The sequence below is a fragment of the Antechinus flavipes genome, chromosome 4, assembly GCF_016432865.1.
Source record: "Antechinus flavipes isolate AdamAnt ecotype Samford, QLD, Australia chromosome 4, AdamAnt_v2, whole genome shotgun sequence".
NCBI classification, from domain to species: domain Eukaryota; kingdom Metazoa; phylum Chordata; class Mammalia; order Dasyuromorphia; family Dasyuridae; genus Antechinus; species Antechinus flavipes.
This window is the reverse complement of record NC_067401.1, coordinates 179317201-179341170: the sequence shown is the minus strand read 5'-3', so window position 1 is coordinate 179341170 and position 23970 is coordinate 179317201. Positions and strand designations below refer to the sequence as shown.

At 35.6% G+C, this 23970-nt stretch overlaps 1 protein-coding gene across 3 annotated transcripts in view; it reads right to left on the bottom strand.

Moving 5' to 3' along the window:
• B3GNTL1 (UDP-GlcNAc:betaGal beta-1,3-N-acetylglucosaminyltransferase like 1) overlaps positions 1-23970 on the bottom strand; it is a 91530-nt gene that overhangs the window by 25685 nt on the left and 41875 nt on the right. For all 3 annotated transcript variants that reach the window (XM_051995627.1, XM_051995629.1, XM_051995630.1), the window contains 2 exons: positions 20682-20777; positions 6630-6754 (listed from right to left, as the gene is read on the bottom strand). In XM_051995627.1, the coding sequence (XP_051851587.1) occupies positions 6630-6754; positions 20682-20777 (221 nt within the window). The remainder of the gene's footprint in view (positions 1-6629; positions 6755-20681; positions 20778-23970) is intronic.

Genomic DNA, 23970 nt, shown 5'->3' with positions numbered 1-23970 from the left:
ATATCATCCATGTAATGTAATATAAAATTACTTTTGGAAATGCTTTTCTTACTGGAGTAAGAGCAGCAGCAACATACATTTGACACATAGTAGGGCTGGTTTTCACTCCCTTTGGCAAAATTGTCCATTCATATCTTTTATAAGGCTCAGCTAAGTTAATACTGGGCACTGAAAAGGCAAATCTTTTCATATCTTTCTTATCTAGAGGGATAGAATAGAAACAATCCTTAATGTCTATATCCCATAGAGGCCATTCTCTAGGCAATTGAGTAGGAGACGGAAGTCCAGGCTGAAGAGTTCCCTTAGTTTCCATCTGTTCATTTATTTTTCTTAAATCAATCAACATCCTCCATTTTCCAGATTTCTTTCTTACAGCAAATACAGGGGAATTCCAAGGACTTAGAGAAGATTGTAAGTGTCCTTGGTCAAGTTGCTCCTGTACTATATCTAATAGGGCCTGAATTTTATCGCTAGCTAAGGGCCACTGTTCTATCTACCTGGTGTATCAGTTTTCCATTGGATAGGAACAGGTGGAAGTGTGGGCAGGCCTTCAACAGCAGCCCTGCCAAAAAAAACAAAACTCATTTGTAATCCTAATTGTTGTAAAATGTCTCTTCCCCACAGATTGATGGGGATTTTTTCAACTATAAAAGGAGTAAAAACTGTTTCACCTTCAAAAGTCCATCTCATAAGGGTAGCACTAAGTTCAGCTGCTATTGATCCTCCTAACCAGACATATAAGTGTCTGCCTTAATCTTTGGCCAGTGACTGGGCCAGTTGGCACCTCTAATGACTGTACGATCTGCACCTGTGTCTACCAATCCTTCTAATGATGTGCCATTTATATAGATAGTAAGCATAGGACAGTCCGCTGTCACAGCTGCTGTCCAGAATATTCCTGGATTTTGTTGCTTGGAGTCAGAATCTGGGCAAGTATCACCAGCTTATTAGGAGACTGTATCAGTAAACCTGATGCTACTACTACTCCTAGTTGATAAGTCACACATTGTCTATCTGTATTAGTGACTGGGATATTATCTTTTTTTTTTTTTTTTAATAACTTTTTATTGATAGAACTCATGCCAGGGAAATTTTTTACAGCATTATCCCTTGCATTCACTTCTGTTCTGATTTTTCCCCTCCCTCCCTCCACCCCCTCCCCCAGATGGCAAGCAGTCCTTTACATGTTGAATAGGTTACAGTATATCCTGGATACAATATATGTGTGCAGAACCGAACAGTTTTCTTGTTGCACGGGGAGAATTGAATTCAGAAGGTATAAATAATCCGGGAAGAAAAACAAAAATGCAAGCAGTTTATATTCATCTCCCAGTGTTCTTTCTTTGGGTGTAGCTGCTTCTGCCCATCTTTGATCAATTGAAACTGAATTAGCTCTCTTTATCGAAGAGATACACTTCCATCAGAATACATCCTCAAACAGTATCATTGTTGAGGTATATAATGATCTCCTGGTTCTGCTCATTTCACTTAGCATCAGTTCATGTAAGTCTCGCCAGTCCTCTCTGTATTCATCGTGCTGGTCATTCCTTTCAGAACAATAATATTCCATAATGCTCATATACCACAATTTACTCAATCATTCTCCAATTGATGGGCATCCATTCATTTTCCAGCGTCTAGCCACTACAAACAGGGCTGCCGCAAACATTTTGGCACATACAGGTCCCTTTCCCTTCTTTAGTATCTCTTGGGGTATAAGCCCAGTAGTAACACTGCTGGATCAAAGGGTATGCACAGTTTGATAACTTTTTGAGCATAGTTCCAAATTGCTCTCCAGAATGGCTGGATGTGTTCACAATTCCACCAACAATGTATCAGTGTCCCTGTTTTCCCACATCCCCTCCAACATTCCACATTATCTTTCCCTGTCACTCTAGCCAATCTGACAGGTGTGTAGTGGTATCTCAGAGTTGTCTTAATTTGCATTTCTCTGATTAATAATGATTTGGAGCATATTTTTATATATCTATAAATAGTTTCAATTTCTTCGTCTGAGAATTGTCTGTTCATATCCTTTGACCATTTATCAATTGGAGAATGGTTTGATTTATAAATTAGAGTCAATTCTCAATATGTTTTGGAAATGAGGCCTTTATCAGAAACTTTGATTGTAAAAATGTTTTCCCAGTTTATTGTTTGTGACTGGGATATTATCTACACATTCCCCAGTTTCCCACATCAGTGTATGGATAAAGACTGTTTTGTAAGTACTCCCAGGAAGTGAAATGATCAAACTTGCTGTGCCTGGAGGTAAGAGATCCATAGGCTGGAGAGGAACAGATTTCACCTCTCCAGGGGGTATCTCAGTTGTGCCAGCTGCATACAACTCTATTCTCCCCAATTGTAATCCCTTTATCCCATCAGATTGCTTCCTGGCTGATTGGTCATGTTTGGGTATTGAACTTCTAAAGCCTCTCTGGGTGTAGCATTGGCTGCCATCATGCCCCAAGTATTTTTTGCCTTGGGCCCTGGGACTGGGCCCCTCATCCTGTTTCCCTGAATCAGTCTACATTCTGATGCTCAATGGAAGCCTCTATTGCATTTTGGACATGGGGTTTTGGATCTTGTTCTCCCATCTTGTTTTCTCACTCTGTCCCTTGCCAAAAGGGACTCTCTGTTCCCATGTTAGGATCTTGGGAAGTCTGCATCACAGTCTGTCTATAAAAGGTATTTGTGGCCACTGTGGCACAGTGTCTTATGATCTCTAAAGTAGTATCCTTGTGTAGTCCTAGTATAATTCTTCTACAAACCTCATTAGCATTTTCTTTAGCAAGTTGCCTTATCATAATTTCTGTTGCTGCATTTTCACCAATAATTCATATGACAGCTGTCTGAAGAAGTCCCACAAAATCAGCAAAGGCTTCATTTGGCCCTTGTGCTATTTTTGTGAAGGCCTCTCCTTTGTCCTGTTTACCTGGGATAAAACCCTAAGCTTTGATAGCAGCAGAAGCAATTTGCTCATAGGCTGCTATGGGGTAATTAATCTGTACTGAAATGTCTGCATAAGAACCTACACTTGTTAGGTGGTCATAGGTAATTGGAGTATTAACTCCAGTTTGCCTATTTTGTTGGGCTTGTATCCTACAGAGTTCACCATATTCAGAAAGTCACAACAAGTTTTGTCCAGGTTCTAAGCATGTCTTTGCTATAGATTTCCAGTCACTAGGGGTTAAGACTTCATAAGCCAAATTCTGTAATAACATCTTAACATAAGATGATGTAGCCCCATAAAGAGTGCAAGCCTTTTTCAGGTCTTTGAGGATTTTTAGCTCAAAAGGAGTATATCTTCTACTTTCTTGACCTGAAGAGTTAAACTGTTGAATCACAGGATACATTTCTATCCTCAAATCAGCTGTATTCTGCCCTTCCTCTGTGGCTTTAAGTAGTGTCTTTTGCAATCTAGTCATAAGAGGGGGTGATTGCTGGGGGGGGGGGGGAGGTGCTAGTGATATCACTGCCCCTCCCACTATTCCTCCTTCCTCCATCCCAAAAGGTGAAGTTGATTGAGGCATGTCAAGGACCTGCTCTTGTGTAGGTGGAGTTGAAGCTGGGCTGTGACAGTGAGAATCACCACAACCTTCAAGTTCACTTAACTCCTCATGCCCTCTGGTGATATTGCCATTAATCTGTCCTTTGTCTTCCTCTCTTTCCTCACACTTCCTCATCTGGCTGTTCTTAAAACTTTTCTTTTTTCTATAACTTGCAGGATTCTTTAAGGTCAATTGTATTATGTTGTATATATAGAATGTTTCCTTAGAAATTGAATCAGGACCTTTATCATTGTAGTATTCACATAGTTGATCTCCTAGTTTCCAGTTATCTGCCTCTATATCTTCTTCCTTGAAGAAGCAAGGAGACATTCATGCTAATGTATCCAAGAGTCCCCGATCTGCTCCCAAGTTACAAACAAACCTTGTCTCTTGATCAACCTAAGTATGCTTTCTATAGAGCTCCCTCAGAGCGGGGGTGGGGGTGTAGTTGGGGGTGGGAAGAGAATCTTTTCCTAATATCTGCCCCATTTCTGTTAGAAAAGGTTACTTGTTTACCCCTTAAGAAAGTAAGTTCCTTGTTTGTCTATTAAAATACTCAACCTATTTCTTGGTCACCGGGGACTTCTTCAGTGAAATTAGGGTCCTTGGTTCACACATTGCGCGCCAAAATGTGAAGTCTGGGCTAGCTCCCTGGAGGCCTCAGGGTCAACTGGAGTCAGGATAAGCAAAGTCCTTGGTCTTTAAGGGGAGGAATGAAGGAGATGGACAAAACTGCCTGCAGTTTTACCAAGGATCTAGAGTTCAGAATCTCCATACTTTTCTCCTCTTCATCCTGCAACCAAGTGAGTCTGGCTCATCTCACTTCACTCTCCAATCCCTCCTACGATTATCTGTATACACCAAAAGATTGAGCCAGCATGGAACAGTGAGAAGGGCCATTTTTTCAAGCATATGCTAATAGAGTTATTGTCCAATAGGTAATTAGCCTTAAGTGCTTGGTTGTCTGATTCAACTTCCTTTCCTCTGTTCAGTTTGACTTCCAACCTCATTATATTCAATAGAAACTCCTTTCTCCATGATTACTAATTGCCAAATCTAAGACTCTTTTCTCCATCTTCATCCTTCTTACCTTTCTGCAGCCTTACATACTCTAGTCCTGATTCCACTCATTAGTCTCTTATATTTGATCTTTATCTAGATGGTGACCAAAAACTGTGGAGATATCAAAGGGATTCTGTTCTGGGACTTCTTTTTTTTTTTCTACATGTATTAGTTTACTTCGTGATCTCATCCAATCTCAAAGATTTAATTATCTTCTCTATCTTCTGATGATTCTCAAATCTATTTAGTCCTAACTTCTCCACTTTTGTGAGTTTGGAAACTCCCATCTCCAACTGCCTATGAAACATCTAAAACTGAATGTCATATAGACATCTTCAGATACATATGTCCAAAACTAAATATTCCTTTCCACTTATACCTTCCCTTCTTCCAAACTGCTATTTTAAGCTACCTTAGGTGTCATCCTTAAGTTCTTATTCTCTTGCCCCCTTCCCCCATCTATCACTATGTCCTATTGATTTCACTTTTGTAGCATCTCTCATAAACACCCATCATCACCTCATACCTACACCATCACAAGAATCTTTTGTTTGGTCTACCTCCTACAAGTCTTTCCCCACTCCACTCTTTCACTCATCTAACAAAATAATCTTCTAAAAGTGAAAGTCTGCCATGTTACCACCCCCTTATATTCAATAAACTACAGTGGCTTCATATCATACCCAATATAAATTATAAAATCCTTTTTTTGGTCATCAAAGGCCTTTATAACCTGCCCTCCCAATGTTTCTAGTCTTCTTACATCTTATATCTTCACTCCCACTTATTATTCAATCCAGTGACAACAGTTACCTTGGATATATTCACTAGATGTCTTCCAAGCCTTGAATGATCCCCCCTTCCTTTTCCTTCCCCCTGCCCTAGTTTCTCTGGCTTCTTTCAAGTTTCAACTAAAATTTCCAGAAAGCCTGTTTTAATCCCCTTTAATATAATATATTCTCTCTATTGATTTCAAATTTATCCTGTATATAGCTTAGTTATACATAGTTATTTGTATATTGTCTCCCTTAAATGACAAGTAAGGGCTTAGTTTTTTGTGCAGTAAGAAGTACTAAAAATGTCTGAGCAGTGTTGTCAATCACATGATGAAAGTAGTGTTTTAGAAAGAAAACTAGTGATAGGATATTAGAGATCACAAGAGAAAAAACTGGAGGCAAAAAAATTAATTTGGAGATCGTCACAAGGAAGACAGGATTTGTTCTCTAGCTATGCCATACTTGGTCCAAACTATTTAATTTTTATGGAGTCTAATTTCTTCATTTGTATAACAGGAGATAAGGGAATTTGAACTAGACAATTTCCCATGTTTTTCCAGTTTTAAATAAATTATACTAAATTATGAATATATGATAAATCATGCTGGTGGCAAGAATGAAAAAGAAGAGTCCTGGTATTTGATTGAATATAGGAAAATAAATAGATTCTAAAATCTAATGGAAGAGACCTAATTTTTCAGATTTTAAAAAAGCTAGTACGCTGAAAGGATTTACTCAAGATGATAGTATGAAATCAAGGACAGAAGCTAAATCTTATTCCAAGCTCCTTCCACTACCCCATGATAAAAATGGCATCTGTCAATAGTCTGAAGACATAATTAGACTGGATGGAAAGAATATCATATTGGGAATCAAAGTATTATAGAAGCATAGCAATTAGAGTATAAAGAGATCTCAGAAACATCGGTGATTTTCAAACTTCAGAAGGCATTGAATGGAAGTCAGAAAAGGTATGAATAATGAATACCTGTCAAAATACAATGGATTTACATATTTTATGTAAGAAATTTGCAATTTGAAAATAAGGAGAAAGGGACCAGAAAATAACATTTCAAATAGAATAATTTGTAGCTATGAGGCAAAGTATTTCTGGGTATTGAATTTGTGTACTATATTTAAAGCTAGGCCAATGGCCACATCTCCAAAAGAATTGTTAAATATATTTAGGTCCCTAAATCTGTTTTTGATTTGATCTAATCAAATTAGATAATTTACTTACTCTAGGACTGAGTGTGTTGCTGCATATGGGTGGTATCTATAAAGGAGAAGGCACTGTTCAACTAGAAAGACTCCACCACCCTTTCGGAGATGATGATAAAAGAATAACAAATCCTCAGGCACACCCTGTAAAAGAAAAAAAAAGTCACTTACAATTTTAAATATTTCCATTTAAAATCTAGAGTGGAGAAATTTGTACTATTTGACTGTTCCAGGTATTTTAATAACAAATGCTTACAGTTGTTTTAAAAAATGTTCCAAGAAGAGGACCCAAAATGGTGGAGAGTACACAGAACACTATCTGTGTTCTCTCCAGCTTTCCGCAGAATCAAGATTGAGCCTCTGAAAGGATTTAGGAGTGACAGAATCCACAAATATTTGAAGTGTAATAATTTTCTAGCTTAAGATATAGTGAAAGATTTTCAGGAAAGATCTGTCTGAATTGCACAGCTGGGGTACAGGATGTTATGGGCCAGAACTCTGAAACAAGGATTCTTACAAGATGTTAAGTCAATGGAATTGAGACAATGGTTATCTAGTTTAGCGTGGTGATTAATAGTTCTCTAAGTTCGGTATGATTGATTTAATCTTACAACAAATAATGGTTTCCTAGTGATATAATGATTGATTTATACTCAATATAGAGCATATAAGCTGAGACAACTCAGCCAAAGGAGGCAGATACATTCATTCCATTGTCTACCTATAGTGGTGACTGGAGGCTGAAGCACAAACCCTTGGATTCAGACTCACTTCATCTCACACCACCATGGTGTGACTATAGTGTGACTATCCTGCATTTTTTCCACTGAAACCAAGACTCCGCAAGGCCTTTAAGAAAGCTAACTGGGCCTCAGGAAAGGAGTCAAGACTTTGAAAGAGATAATAAGGATTTGGACTTTAACCCCTGGCTACTTTTGTGATGGTTACTGAACTGAAAGGAAAGCTGCCCAGAGACCTCCAGAAAACGAACCAAGAACATCACAACAGGGCCCAATGCAAGCAAGTGCAGGGAAACCCAGCATCTAGAGGAAGGCTCTTAGCCAAAAATACAGCAGCACTGGCTACTGTCTTGGTTCAGAAGGCCAACTGATCAGCAGACCAACTGTGAGACCAACATAATTACAGAAAGCAAATTGTGAGCCCCTGAACCACAGCATAACAGGCAGGACTTGGTAAGGCCCACAAAGCTCAGTGAGAAAGCCTGCAACAACAAGGGTCCCAGTGCTGTCAGTGAGAAGCCCCTGTCCCCCTGCAAAAGAAACTTGGGACAATTTCCTCTGTGCCCTAAAGGCAAAATCAACTTTTAAAAGTAAAGGGAAAAAAGACAAAAACAGCTCTGACTCTGACAAAATCAGAACACAAATGCAGAAGAAACTAGCAAAAGCAAAATGCCTTCAGTTAAAACCTCAAAAAAGGAATATAAACTGGAAGGGATATAAACTGGATTCTAGTTCAAAAGATTCTCTTGGAAGATTCAAAAAAGATCTTAAAAGAAAGAAAGAAGAAAGTTGAGGAAGAGAGATGAGAGCTATGCAGGAGAATTATAAAAGTTTGTTTTTTTTGTTTTTTGGTTTTTTTTTTGGGGGGGGAAGCCAACAGTTTAGAAAAGGAAGCACAGAAATTGAAGAAAACAACTCCTTAAAAAATAAATTTGTTTTGTTTTTCTTCCTAGGTTATTTTTACTTTCTTTCTAAATCTGATTTTTCTTGTGAAGCAAGATAACTGCATAAATATGTATACATATATTGTATTTAACATATACTTTAACATATTTAACATGTATGGGACTACCTGTCATTTAGGGGAGGGGGTGGAGAGAAGGAGGGGAAAAGTTGGAACAGAAGTTTTTGCAAAGGTCAATGTTGAAAAATTACCCATGCATATGTTTTGTCAATAAAAAGCTATAATAAAAATAAACAAATAGATAAATAAGTAAATATGTTTGGTAAAATGGAAAAAGAAAACAAGTCCTTAAAAAATAGAATTAGGAATTCTATTTTTATTTTTTAAACTCCTTTTAAAAGTACAATTGGACAAATGGGAAAGGAGGTAAAAAAACTAAACAAAATAATTCCCTAAAAATTAGAATTGGATAAATGAAGGTGAATAACTTAATGAGACATCAAGAATCCTTCTTTTTAAAAGAATCTGGACAACATCTTTCAATAAATCATCAAGGAAAACTGTCCTGATATTCTAGAACCAGAGGGTAAAATAGTCATTGAAAGAATCCACTGATCACCTGAAAGATACTCCAAAATGAAAATGCCAAATAATATTATAACTAAATTCAAGAATTATCATATCAAGGAGAAATTACTGACTGCAAGCAATCAGAAACAATTCAAAGATCAAGGACCCACAATCAGGATTACCCAGAACCTAGCAGCTTTCACATTAAAGGATTGGAGGCCCTGAAATATCATATTCTTGAGGACAAAGGAGTTTGGGCTACAACCAACAATCAACTATCCAGCAAAATTAAGCATTATCTTTCAGGGGAAAAGTTGGACATTCATTAAAACATTTTCAATGATTTCTGATAACCAGAGTTGAACAGAAAATTTGATCTCCAAATATAAGACTCAAAAAAAGTATTAAAAAGGTCAATGATAGGGGAAAAAAATTATGGTTTTTAAAGATTAAAACATTTATATCCCTATATGGGAAAATGATATGTGTAACTTTTGAGAACTATATCTTTGTGAGGGCAGGCAAAAGGGGAATACTTAGAAGGTATAGGTATAAGCTGACTTTAATGCAAGGATATAAAAAAGAAATTAGAGATAGAAAAGGTATTGTACTAGGAGAAGAGAAAAGGGGAGATAAAATGGGGTAAATCGTATCACATGAAGAGGCATAAAAGACCTATTACATTTGAGGGGAGAAAGGGAGGAGGATGAGCATTGTTTGAACCTTAGTTTCATCAGATTTGGCTCAAAGAAGGAATAATATACATACTTAGTTTGCCATAGAAATGTGGTTCAATCTATAAAAAAGAGTAGAAAGAAGGAGGCTAATAGAAGGGAGGGCAGAAGTAGAAGAGAAAAGGAATAAGAAAGGATGGGGAGCTTTAAAAAAAAGGAAGACCAGATCAAAGAAGGTGGTGGACAGAAGCAAAACACTGTTGAGAAGGGAAAGGAGAGAAAAATGTAACTTGAGACAGATAGGATGGTGGAAAATACAATTAGTAAGTTTAACTGTAATGTGAATGGGATGAATTTCCCATAAAACAGAAGCAGATAGAGTGGATTAAAGCCAAATTTCTTCAATAAGTTGTTTTATAAGAAACACTTTTGAGGGGAGGATTCTGGGAAGATGGCCGAGTAGGTTGGTAAATTTCAAGTTCTCCCAATTTCCCCTACAAATAGAACAAATTTGTACCTCAAAGCATAGATGGGAGAAAAATCAATAAGACTAGGGCAGAACAAGGGTCCTCCACATACAATGGTATGAAGTGCAAAAAACTCCCAGCTAGCTCCAAACCCTAGGGCTAGCTGGTTATAGCTGGAGCCTCAGCAGGAACCACAGAGACTTTCACCTCCTGGACAATTTGTGGAATCAGGTCTGAGTCTATGAAGACTGAGGGAATCTCAGCTAATTAGGAAGGCCAGGCCCAGCTGTTCTGGGGAGATTCAGCCCTGGGGAAGAAGCACAACTGAAAAATGTAGAAGGTAGGGATGCTGCTGGCTGCCAACAATGGCAGAGGGAGCTGTTAGTTTAGAGTTCCTAATCAAGAGAGGAGAGCTGAAGTAAAGCCAGAGATACCCTTCCCCCACCTATCCCAGGATTAGAGTAGCTTACACTAATACCTCTTATTTTAAAAATAATGGACAGGCAAAAAAAGAAAGAAACTTACTATAGGTACAGGGAACACTGAAGTTCATCTTCAGAGGACACTGAAATAAAAAATGCTTCTACCCCAAAGATTAAAATGAAATGGCTACCTGCTCAGAGAGAATTTATAGAAGAATTCAAAAAAGAACTTAAAAATCAAATGAGAGGCACTGAGGAAAAACTAAAAAATAAATAAATAAAAAGAAGAAACATCTAAGAAAAACAAGATTTTTTTTAAAAAGTTAACTAAAAAAGGAGATGAAATAGACAAAAGACTGGGCCCCATCCCCCAGTTCATGAGACCCCAGACTCCCGAGAAGCGATTGAAGCCCTAGACTTTCCGAGAAGTGTGTGCCTAACAAAGTCAGGACAACATTGCAAAACATGTCGACAAGTTCTGTTGTGTGCTCATCACATCCAGACATTTCCCCATTGTAAACAAGAAACTGTTAGTGATTCCCAAAATTTGTAACTGCAAGGCTGTACCAGAAAGTAGCAAACGGGCTTAAAAGTGCACCTCGCTAAAGGCTCAGGGCTGATCTCTACTAACTTGTCTAGTGAATCAGTTGCTGGCCAGACAATAAATGATGCTTTAAATTAAATAATCTGATCTGAGCTGTCTATCTCCTGTCCATTTCAGAGATACAGAGTCTTATAGATAAAAATAACTTTTTGATCATTAGAATTGTGCAAAGGAAGCCAGTAAAGCTATGAGAGACCAAGAAATAACAAAACAGATTATAAAGAATTAAAAAAAGGATAGAATGTGAAACCTCTTATAAGAAAAACTACAGATCTGGAGAAGAGAAGGAAGAGAAAATATAAGAATAATTGTGACTAAAAAAAGGAAGTTGACACAATAATACAAGAAAATTGTCCTGGAATGATAGAACAGGAAGGGAAAGTAGAAACAGAAAAATTCCAATGATTACCATCAAAAAAATTCTTTGTGAAAAATACATAGGAACATTATTATAAAAATTTAAAACCCTCTTTTCAAAGAGAAAATTTTGCAATAAAAAAGAAACAAGAAGAAAAGCAATTCAAATATACTTCAACTACAATTAGAATTGTACAGGATTTATCAGCAGCCACAATAAAAGACTGCAGGTCTTGGAAACACATTTATCAATCAAAAGAACTAGGCCAAACTGTAGCCAAAAATATCATGTCCAGCAGAATTATATATAACATTGGATGAGAAAAAATGTACATTCAATGAAATTGTGGATTTTCAGGATTTTCGATCAACCAAACCAGAACTTAATAGAAATTTAACATATCAAATATCAAAGCTCAATTCAAGGTCAACATGGACAACTGTTTATTTATTTATTTATTTTTAAACATGGGAAATGTATACTATATGTTTAAGATTGACATCAACAATAGGACAGCTCCAAAAAAAAGACTGAGGCAAAGTTAAGGTAAAAATAGCAATTGTGTTATATAAATGAGGTGCAGAGGAAGAATAGACAGACACAGAGGTATTAGAGGTGGGGGGAGGAGGGCTAGTAGTTCTGAAAACCTACTCACATTGGAAATGGGTCAAATAGACATATATACTATGAAGGGTATAGGACCCTCTAAAATCTCTAATGAAATAAGAAGGGAGGGATGAGCAGAGTAAGAAGCAAAGAGTGAGGGAAGAAGACAAGGGAGAGATCTATGGCTAGGGGAAGGATAAGTAATAGCAAGGCAAGTTAGGAACAGAATTAAAGCAAAGGGTCAGCAAGGCTAGGAAAAGGGTGTGTGTGTGTGTGTGTGTGTGTGTGTGTGTGTATGTGTACATACACACATACATAAATATATCCTTTCTTAACTATAACCTACTTGAGGGTAGTGAAGAAGGGATGAAAAAGGAGAAAAATAATAAAGCAAAAAAAGGTACATAGTAAAGAACAAGATAACAATTTACAAGGAAGTAAAGAAGAATACTTATCAATACAATTTCATCTACTAATATATAAGCTTTCTTGAACTGGTAATTTGTTGTTATATATTTTGAATCCTTCCTCATGTTCAGTTGGGCACATGACAATGTTCTCAAAAAAAAAAAAAAAAAGAAAGAAAGAAAAGAAGAGAAGAGAAAAGAAAAAGAAAAGAAAAGAAACACATTTGAAACAGAGAGATACCTACAGAAAAAAGATAAAAAGCTGGAGCAGAATCAATTCTGTTTCAGCTGAAGTAAAAAAAAAAAGCAGAAGTAGTAATCCTAATCTTGGATCAAGCTAAAGCAAAAATAGATCTAATTAAAAGAGATAAGGAAAAGACTACATATTGCTAAAGGATACTATAGATAATGAAGTGTAATATTAATATTAAACACATATACACTAAGTGATAGAGCACCCAAATTCTTAGAGGAGAAGTTAAGTGAGTTGGAAGAAGAAACAGACAACAAAACTATACTAGTGGGGGATCTCTACCTCTTTCTATTAGAATTCAATAAATCTAAACATAAAATAAACAAGAAGTTAAGGAGGTGAACAAAATTTTAGAAAAGTTAGATATGATAGATTGTTAGAAAAAATTAAATGGAAGTAGAAAGAAATATACCCGTGGTATGTGGCACGTGGCATCCACACAAAAACTGCATTAAGGCACAAAAACCTCACAATCAAATGCAGAAAGGCAGAAACAGGAAATGCCTCCTTTTCAGATCATGGTGCAATAAAAATTACATGCAACAAGGGCCATGGAAAAATAAACCAAAAATTAATTGGAAACAAAATAATCTAATCCTAAAGAATGAGTGATATTCTATAATTTTTATAAAATCTATAATTTCATCCAAGAGAATGACAATAATTAGGCAACATACCTAAACTTATGGTATGCAGCCAAAGCAGTTCTTAGGGAAATTTTATATCTCTATATGACAGAGAAGATCAATGAATTGGGCATGCAACTTAAAAAGTAGAAAAAGAATAATTTAAAAACCTTCAATTAAATACCAAATTAGAAATACTGAAAATCAAAGGAGAAATAAATAAAACTGAAAATAAGAAAACTATTGAATTTATTAAACAAAACTAAGAGTTGGTTTTGTGAAAAAACAACAACAATAACACCACCAACAAAAGATAAACCTCTGATTAATTTGATTAGAAAAAGAAAAGAAGAAAATCAAATTGCTAGTCTCAAAAATAAAAAGGGTGAACTAACCACCAATGAATAGGAAATTAAAGCAAAAATTAGGAAGTATTTTGCCCAATTGTATGCCAATAAATTTGACAATATAAGTGAAATGCATAAATACTTACAAAAATATCAATTGTCCAGATTAACAGAGGAGGAAATAAAATACATTGTCCCATTTGAGAAAAAAAAACCCAAACAAGCTATTAATGGACTACTTAAGAAAAAATCTCCAGGGCTAAATGGATTTACAAGTGAATTCCACCAAACATTTAAAGTATAATTAATTACAATACTATATAAACTATTTAGAAAAATAGGGAAAGAAAGAATCCTACCAAATTCCTTTGATGACACGGATATGGTGCTGATACCTAAACTAGGAAGGGCCAAAACAGGGAAAGAAAATTAAAGACCAATTTCCCTAATGAATACTGACGAATAAAATATTAGCAAAGAGATTTTAGCAACTTATCACCAGGATAATACACTGTGACTAATTGGGATTTATACTAGGAATGCAAGGTTAGTTCAATATCAGGAATACTATCATCATAATTGACCATCTCAATAACCAAACTAACAAATTATATAATTATGTAAATAGATGCAGAAAAAGCATTTGACAAAATACAACACTTATTTTTATTAAAAATACTAGAGAACATAGAAATAAATGGAGATTTCCTTAAATTGATAAGTAGAATCTATCTAAAACCATCATCAAGCATTATATATGATGGGGATAAGCTAGAAGTCTTCCCAATAAAATCAGGAGTAAAATAAGGTTGCCCATTATCATCATTATTATTCTATACTGTATTAGAAATGTTACTAATAAAGGAATGTTACCAATAAAAAAATGTTACCAAAAAGGAAGAAAAAGAAATCGAAGGAATTAGAACAGGTAATAAGGAAAGAAAATTATCACTCTTTTAAGATGATATGATGGTATATTTAGAGAATCAACTAAAAACTATTAGAAACAATTAATTTTAGCAAAGTTGCAGGATATAAAATAAATCATTGGCATTTCTATATGTTACCAACAAAGCCCAGCAGCGAACGATTGAAAGAGAAATCCTATTTAAAATAATTGTAAATAATATAAAATATTTGGGAGTTAAATGCCAAGAGAAAGTCAGGAACTATATGAACATAATTATAATATACTTTTCATACAAATAAAGTTATATCTAAACAATTGGAAAAAACAGCAAATGTTCATAGATAGGCTGAGCTAATATAATAAAAATGACAATTCTACCTAAATTAATCTACTTACTCAGTGCCATACCAATCAAACTGCCAAGTTACTTTAAAGAGAAAAAGAATAACAACAAAATACATCTGGAAAAAAAAAAGGGGCAAGAATTTGAAGGGAATTAATGAAAAAAAAATGTAAAAAGGAAAGTGGCCTAACTGTACCAGACCTAAAATTATATTATAAAGCAGCAGTCATCAAAACCATTAGATACTGGCTAAGAAATAGAGTAGTGAATCAGTGGAATGGTTGAGTTCACAAGACAATAGTCAATGACTATAGTAATCTACTATCTGATAAACTCAAAAGCCCCAGCTTTTGAAATAAAAACTCATTATTTGACAAATATTGCTGAGTACAGTGGAAAATCATATGGCAGAAACTAGGCACTGACCAACATTTAGAACCCTATACACCAAGATAAGGTCAAAAGGGGTTCATGATTTAGACATAAAGACAAAAAGACTATAAGCAAATTAGGAGAACAAGAGATAGTCTACCTCTCAGATCTGTGAAAAAGAAAGGAATTTATGACCAAAGAAGAACTTGGAGAACATTATGAAATGCAAAATGGATAATTTTGATTACATTAAATTAAAAAGGTTTTGAATAAACAAAATCAATGCAGCCAAGATTAGAAGGGAAGCACAAAACTGATGGGAGGGGGGGAATTTATAGTCAGTGTTTCTGATAAAGGCCTCATTTCTAAAATAGAAAATTAACGCAAACTTATAAGAAAACAGGCTATTCCCCAAGTGATAAATGGTCAAAGGATATGAACAGAAAATTTTCAGCTGAAGAGATCAAAGCCATTTCTAGTCATATGAAAACAATGCTCTAAATAATTATTGATTAGAGAAATTTAAGTTAAAACAATTCTGAGGTACCACTTCATACCTCTCAGATTGGCTAGGATGACAGGAAAAAATAATGATAAATTCTGGAGGAGATGTGGGAAAATAAGGTCACTAATTAATTGTTGGTAGAGTTGTGAAATGATCCAACCATTCTGGAGAGCAATTTGGAACTATGCAAAGAGGCATAAAACTGCAGATTCTTTGATTCATCTGTGTAGTGTGTCTACTGGCTCTGTATCCCAAAGAGATCATATAAAAGGGAAAAACCCCACATGGACAAAAATGTTTGTGGCAGCCCTTTTTTGTAGTGGCAAGAAACTATAAATTGAGTGGATGCCCATCATTTGGGGAATGGCTGAATTATAGCATATGAACATAATGGAATATTACTGTTTTATAAGAAATGATGAGCAAGCTGATTTCAGAAAAGCATAGAAAAACTTACACGTGCACTGCTCTGGGTCATTGGTTTATGGTAAGACAAACCATGTGTTGTCTTCTTAATAAGCTCCCAAATTTGTAGTAGTCTTGCTTGTAACTGAAGGATGAAGAACAAAGGAACACTTCCTCCTTAATCTATCCCTGCCCCCAAAATACAGAAGAATGCCAGACTTGCAACAAATAGTGAACAGGGCACAGTAGCCTCCTGGTAAGAAAAAACACAACTTACTGAGCATGCCAGAAACAAGACACCACCTAGGTCACAAATCATGGCAGGTCAGGAAGTTGAGGACTGTGCTAAGCCCTAGAAAATCAAATTTGAAATTGCTGATCACCTGCTTTCATCAATAGAATTCATTGTTACTCTGGCTTAGACTCATTAAGCATACTTCTAACCCCTCCTTCACTCATTCCTCATTCCTATGCCATAGAATAAATGCCCTCCTTCTACTCCAAACTCAACATCCATTCCATTATTTTTATCCTCTTCAAATCTAATCCCACAATGTTCCATACCAGAATTTCTAACCTCTTCCAGACCATGGAATGCCAGCTATGGAGCTAGCAAACTTCCCCTCATCTTACACAACTTTCTCTTTCATCTTTTGGCCCCCCACTAAGACCTGATTTACTTCAGTAACAGTTGAATTCATTATCTCCCCCAAACCGCTATTGGTTATGGTAGGGAGATAAAATATTCTTTGTGCTCTACACTTTCAGACTTTTCAGCTTTCTTTTCTTTTCTTTTGCATGCAGTCTTCCATTAGATTGTAAGCTTCTTTAGGGCAAGGACTATTTTTGCTTATTATTATTTGCATTTCTAGTACAATACCTAGCACATAATAGGAACTTTAAAAATGTATACTGCCTGACCAAAAATACAAATGACATGATTTAGCAACTGACTGGATAAATTAGATAAGATGATGCCAAAGTTATGGACCTGATAGAAATAAACTGGAATAGGGAGTGGGCTTGTGGTAAAAAACCCAAAAAAACAAAAACAATTTTATTTTGAATAAGTTGATTCTGCAGTACCCATGGGACATCAAATTTGGAATGTCCAAAACCTAGCTGCTGATGACTAAAATTTAGAGGAGAGACTGGGGCTGGATATATAGATCTGTGATTCATCTTTCATATACCTCTCACAGATAATATTAGGATATATATATTTTTTTCTTTTTTGCTGAGGCAATTGGGATTAAGTAACTTGCTCAAATTCACACAGCTAGGAAATATTAAGTGTCTGAGGCTAGATTTGAACTCAGGTCCTCCTGACTTCAGGGCTTGTGCTCTATCCACTGCACCACCTAGCTGCCCCTGTGATTTATCTTTCAAAGAGATAATTAGTAATCATAGATACTGATGAGGTCACCAAGAAAAAAGAATAGAGACAAAGAGAAGGACCTAGGAGAAGGTTTGGGGGAGATACCCAAGAAAGCACAATATGAATGACAAATATACAGTGATGGCTGAGCAAAGGTAGTGGCTGTGTAAGTGAGAAAAAGATATATTCAAGAAATGTCATGGAGGTAGGGATGATGAGATTTGGTAACTAACTGGACATATGGAATCAGTGAGAATAAAAAGCTGACAAAGATATTGAGTTTATGAGTCTGAATGATTGGAAGGATGATGGGGCAAAAGCTACACAGTTACTAAAGAGAGGATGGGTCTGAAGCACAATGGTAGGTAAGTGAGGAATTTCTGCCTCATTTCTCAATCCTCAAAGTAAAATTGGCTGAACTTATAACTTATAAGAGAAGGTTTGTGGGGTATTCTAATGTATTAAGAAAGGCAGAATCCCCTAAAAAGTGATTTATATATTTATTGTTGTACATGCTATTTCCCCAACCTGAAGATAAGCTTCTTGAGAGAAGGAACATTTCTATTTTTCTTTGTATCTCTAGAACTTGGCACAAGACCTAACACATAGGTGGTTAATAAATACTTGTTGACTGATTAGACTAAAAGCAGAAAAGTAATGGGAGAGTACTATAAGATCTTTATTGGAAGAAATCAAAGAGATTACGAGATTGTCAGATACTATCCTCATCAGAGTAGCACAGCAGGTATGAGCAAGTAAGAAAAGTGCTTCAATAAGAAGCAAATACTAAGAAGCACAGGGGAAGGTTGCAACAAGGAGCCCAACCCACCGTACACTACAAATAGTTCATAGCATATCAAAGCGTTTAGAAAGAATTTATTAATTCATGAGGATCAATATATTTATAAACTCTAAGTAGCCTATTTATTTTAATTGACCTGTAAATAAATTTTGTTCATTCTTTAAGCTTTATGAGCTAGTTACCTCAAAGAGTTGGTGAAAACATGCAAGAAGGCTTCAGGAAATTTACATTTTTATCCAAATAAGTGAGCCAAAGTATCTTCTGACAGTGTCACCAATCTAGAGCAAGCCTTTATCACCTCAGCTGTGAAGCTATTGAAAGTCTGCTAGTGAATCTGCAGATGTGTTTGTGCCTTCTGATGGTCCTGGCACCTCTGAAATCACAGCCAATATTTTACCAGTAACTATCCAAGCACTACTCTCTTCTCCCAATTAAGACCCTTCATTTTACACATATTTATCCACACTTACACACACACACACACACACACACACACACACACACGATATTTGTAATTGTCACGTAATAGACATAGTACATGCAGAACTGCTCCACTTGCTTAGAACTGACTACACATGGCTCAGCACTTAAAAGGACTTGATATATGTATATAATTCTAAAAGCTTATATAAGTCCTCGGAACTTCTCCTTGCAGGTCCCAGCAGGAGGGAATAAGATATGCTCATCGTTTTAAAAGGACAAAATGTTGCCGGTGCTCTCTTTCTTTCTGAGTCTAGAATATGTGATAAGTAATTGTTCCCATCATGGGTTTCCTATAAGGAGTGGGGAAAGAGTAAAATTTTTCCTCTCATTCCCGACACAAGGCATCTGCTACACACAAGGTGTCCAAGCAAAAGCTTGGTTAGGGAAGTTGTACCTGAAACTTGAGGCCTCTGGCTGCCTCGTCCATTTTGTGATTTCCTAACTGAACAGGACTGCATGGTGATTCTGAAATTTACAGGTCCAATTCTGAAACTAATTTTGTGAGTTCAAGAAGTTAGGGATCTTGAGATTCTGAGCAGATTAAAAGCAAGGATAGTTTTACTATTGGAAAGGATATTACTACAGGCAAAGGAGCACAATCCCAGGCCTATATTACCAAAAAAACACAAATAGTCTGAAGGGAATTTCTTAGACAATGAAGAATAAAGTAATATTCAAAATGTCTGTTTGATAGTCCTGGACAGTTTTAGTATTGACCTTGAGGAAAAACATAAACAGTTATATTATTGTGTCCCATCAATATTTCTGTTAAGCATTTCTTTTATGCATATGAAATAAATAGCTATCCCATACCCAATTCATACTCTCACTTTAAGGAAAACTGTTGGAATACACAGGAGAGCAGTTGGAATGAATACACAGGAGCCACTTGACAGTGACTGCTGGAGATCCAACCCAGAATGGATCTCCTCTTGTGAGAGTATGACTCAAGGAGACTGAGAGGCAGTTGCTGTTTTCTGATCTCTCTGACCGAGAGACCGTTGCATTGTCTAATCGCTCTCTTCTTCCCTCTGCCTCCAAATTTATCTCATTCCTAGTCCACAACCCCTGTGTCAGCAAAGGATGCCTTGCAACTCCTTCAGATATTATGATCCACAGATGTAGAGGCTTTCGGAGAATTGATCTGTCCCTTAACAGAGAACCTTCACAAGAACCATAATCTAAGCTTTAGGATATTTTTCCCTGAAGCATCATGGTGAGAACACAATGAGCCAAAAAGTTTGGGAAGACTGATCCTTATTTTAGGTGATCATACTCCCGTAAGCCTAAAACTGGTTACCATAGCCAAGGGTCCAGAGCAAAGGTGACTCTTAATGGAGAGAGAAAGTGCACAGCACCTCAACCTTTTGGATCCAGTTAATAGTTTATGGACACTACAATTATCATTAAATCTCATTTAAGCAGACCTCAAATCTTCAGAATGCCTCACTTTGAAAAAATTTTTCAATTTCCTTCATCTTCTCAGTGTATTAATTTCTCTATGTATAAAATGAAGGGCATGGACTAGATGACAGGAGAGTTCTTCCAGCATTAAATTTATGATCTTATGAAAATGATTTGCCTAGGGTTACAGAATTAATAAATGGTTAATAATGCTAGCTCTTGTAATCAGGTCTTTCAAATCCAAGTATCATACTTTTTCAACATTATATTTATTATGACTATATATGTCTATTATGACACATAGATAACACATAGCTTAAACAGGTCAACAGGTGAAAAAGTAGCAGAAGAAATGAAATAACATTACCATCTAGTAGATGATCAAATGAAAACTAGGCTGAGGTTTATAAAATTTTCATTGTGGTACAAAACTTTTTTTTTTTTTTAAACCAAAAGCATCCAATGAAGCAGTTCTTCTTTTAGAGACTTACCTTTCCACTCTCATCAAATTTTCCAACTTGAGAAAACCATTTTTGGGAGCAAAACCAGGTAGGCATGATCACTGTTGGTCCATAAGAAGTAAACACCTATGAAACATGGTTAACATTAAAGGAATTAATGAAGAAATCTAATGAATAATCTCCATATGGAGAATGAGTCAACCAACAGGCATTTGTTTTGTGCCTATGATGTGCTAGACATTGGGGAAATGAAGCCAAAAATGAAATCCTACTTGCTCTTAAGAAGCTTACATTCAAATAGGCAGTATCATTAGAATCCATTTCTAACATAAGGCCACTTAAGAAAAAAATAAGTGAATTTCAATGGATATTTAGGAATATTAGAACTAGAAAGGATTTTAGAATGATTCCAATGCCTTTTATTTTACCCACATTAACTACAAAGAACTTTGTAAATTTGATCATGAAAAAATTGAGATCCAGAAAGATAGTTATTTGCCCAGTCACAGAGAAAGTTAGTGGCTAGTTCACTAATTAGTTCACAAGCTCCCTTTCAAATGATAATGACATTTTAGGAAACATATAAGAATAGAGACTAGACCTAGGAAACTTTATTAAATAGGGTGGTATCTTCTCTTTTATTTATAGTTTTAGATGCTTTGAGAGATTAAGTGATTTGTTCATGGTCATAGTTAGTATATATCCAAGGCTGACGTTAAAATCTTCCTGGTTTCAGGGTCAGCTTTCCATATACTACAAGATACTGTACCTAATACAGGCAGAATTCAGGTTGCAGGAAATCCCCCTCCCCACTTTTAAAAATTAATTCTCACTCTGACATTGCTTGACTTTTTTTATTCAAGTTTTTACTTCCAAACCACATGCATGGATAATTTTTCAATAGTAACCCTTGCAAAATCTTGTGTTCCAATTCCGCCCCCCCTTCCCATCCTCTCCCCTAGATGGCAAGTAATCCAATATATATTGGTAGAAATATATAATAAATCCAATAGATGCATACATATTTAAACAATTATCTTGCTGCACAAGAAAACCCAAATCAAACAGGAAAAAATGAGAAAGAAAATAAAATGCAAGCAAACAATAACAAAAAAGTGAAAATGCTATGTTGTGAACCATATTCAATTACAATGGTCTTCTCTCTGGGTGTAGATGGCTCTCTTCATCACAAGATCATTGGAACTGGCCTGAATCATCTCATTCAGAATGATCATCATATAATCTTGTTGTTACCATGTACAATGATCTGCTGTTTCTGCTTATTTCACTTAGCATCAGTTCATATAAGTCTCTTCAGACCTCTCTGAAATCATCCTGATTATTTTTTACAGAACAATAATTTTCCATAACATTCATATACCATAACTTATTCAGCAATTCTGAAACTAATGGGCATCCATTCAGTTTCCAGTTTCTTGTCACTACAAAAGGGGCTGCCTTTAAGATCTCTTTGGGATATAAGCCCAGTAGAAACACTTCTGGGTTATAGGGTATGCATAGTGTGATAACTTTTTGGGCATAGTTCCAAATTGCTTTCCAGAATGGTTGGATCTGTTCACAATTCCACCAACAATGTATTAGTGTCCCAGTTTTCCCACATCCCCTCCAACATTGGTCATTATTTTTTCCTGTCATCTTAGTTAATCTAAGAGGTATAAAGTGGTATTCTCAGAGTTGTCTTAATTTGCATTTCTCTGATCAATAGTGATTTAGAGCACCTTTTCATATGACTAGAAATAGTTTCAATTTTTTCATTTGAAAATTGTCTGTTCATTTATCAATTGGAGAATGGTTTGAATTCTTATAAATTTGAGTCAATTATCTATGTATTTTAGAAATGAGGCCTTTATCTGAACTTTTGAATGTAAAAATGTTTTCCCAGTTTATTGCTTTCCTTCTAATCTTATCTGCATTAGTTTTTGTTTGTATAAAAACTTTTTAACGTAGTATAATCAAAATTATCTATTTTGTGATCAATAATGACCCCCAGTTCTTCTTTGGTCACAAATTCCTTCCTCCTCCACAGATCTGAGAGGTAAACTATGTTCTTTTAATTTGCTTATATCATTCTTTATGATCATGAATCCATTTTTAGGTGTGGGTTAATGCCTAGGTGTATCTCATTCCTTTTACATGACAGGTGCTTAAAAACAAAAAAGTTAATAAAACTTTTTTTAAAGTAAAGAAAGAAAATTTTGGAAAAGAAAAATACATATAATCCTAACCATAGTCCTTTATATTTAGAATCAAAAACTAGCTTAAAAAAAAACTTTAAAAGAAAGAGAAATGTTGTGGCATGCAATAAGAATATACCTGCTAATTTTCTATCTTTCAAATCATTACCACTTTCATATGGAATAAATACCAACATGTCCAGGAATTATATATAATAATGTTTTCTGTCTTAAACATCTCAAACTAAATCAAATAGTGACAAGAATTTCCAGGTCACAACTATTATGAAGCAAATAAAATATTTATCCAAAAAAAGTTTAGAGCACACCTAGCAGTATATCACAGGGTAAGTAGTAGCAGCCATGAAGTAAATGAGTTAAAATTTCAATCTACTGATATCTTTTGCAAATCTTCAAAAGATTCTTTCAGAAAAATAACTTCAGTGTTTTGGAAGTCTTGAAATACTAATTTCCTTTTTATCTGAATTTGGGGGAACCAAGAGAATGATGGTAGTCAGTACAATATTTTCCCCACTGTGTTCTTGTCAACTGTCATTACTAGATTCCATTTTTCCTTTTTTTTTTCTTATATCCATTAAATACTTTCTGAGATCTCAAAACTTAGCACTGTACCAGAAATCCAATCAATTGGTCACCATGTCCTACTCAATGCTACTGAAATTTGGTCCTTGTTTTGCTATCACCCTAGTTCTATCACTTCACACCATAATAATGCTGTCATGAAAATTCTAACAAAACATGAGAAAAAAGGAGCATAATGGATAGAGAAGCAGCTTTTGAGGCAAGAAGACCTTGGTTTAAGTACAAATTGCAAGTCATTTAGTCTCCCAGGCTAACTGTCCCAGGCAATTGATTTTAAGATGATAAACTGCAAAATTATCTGCCATAAAAAAGAAGGCAAGCAAAAAACTTTTATAATGGAGTGGAAGAGAAGAAGAAAAGGAGAAATGAGCAAACATTACTCTCATCAGAATCGACTCAAAAAGGAAATAACATACATACTCAAAGAGGGTACAGAAATCTATCTTATCCTACAAGGAAAATAGGAGAAGAAAGGGACATGGAAGGGGGGAAAGGTGATAAAAAAGAGGAAATATTGGGGG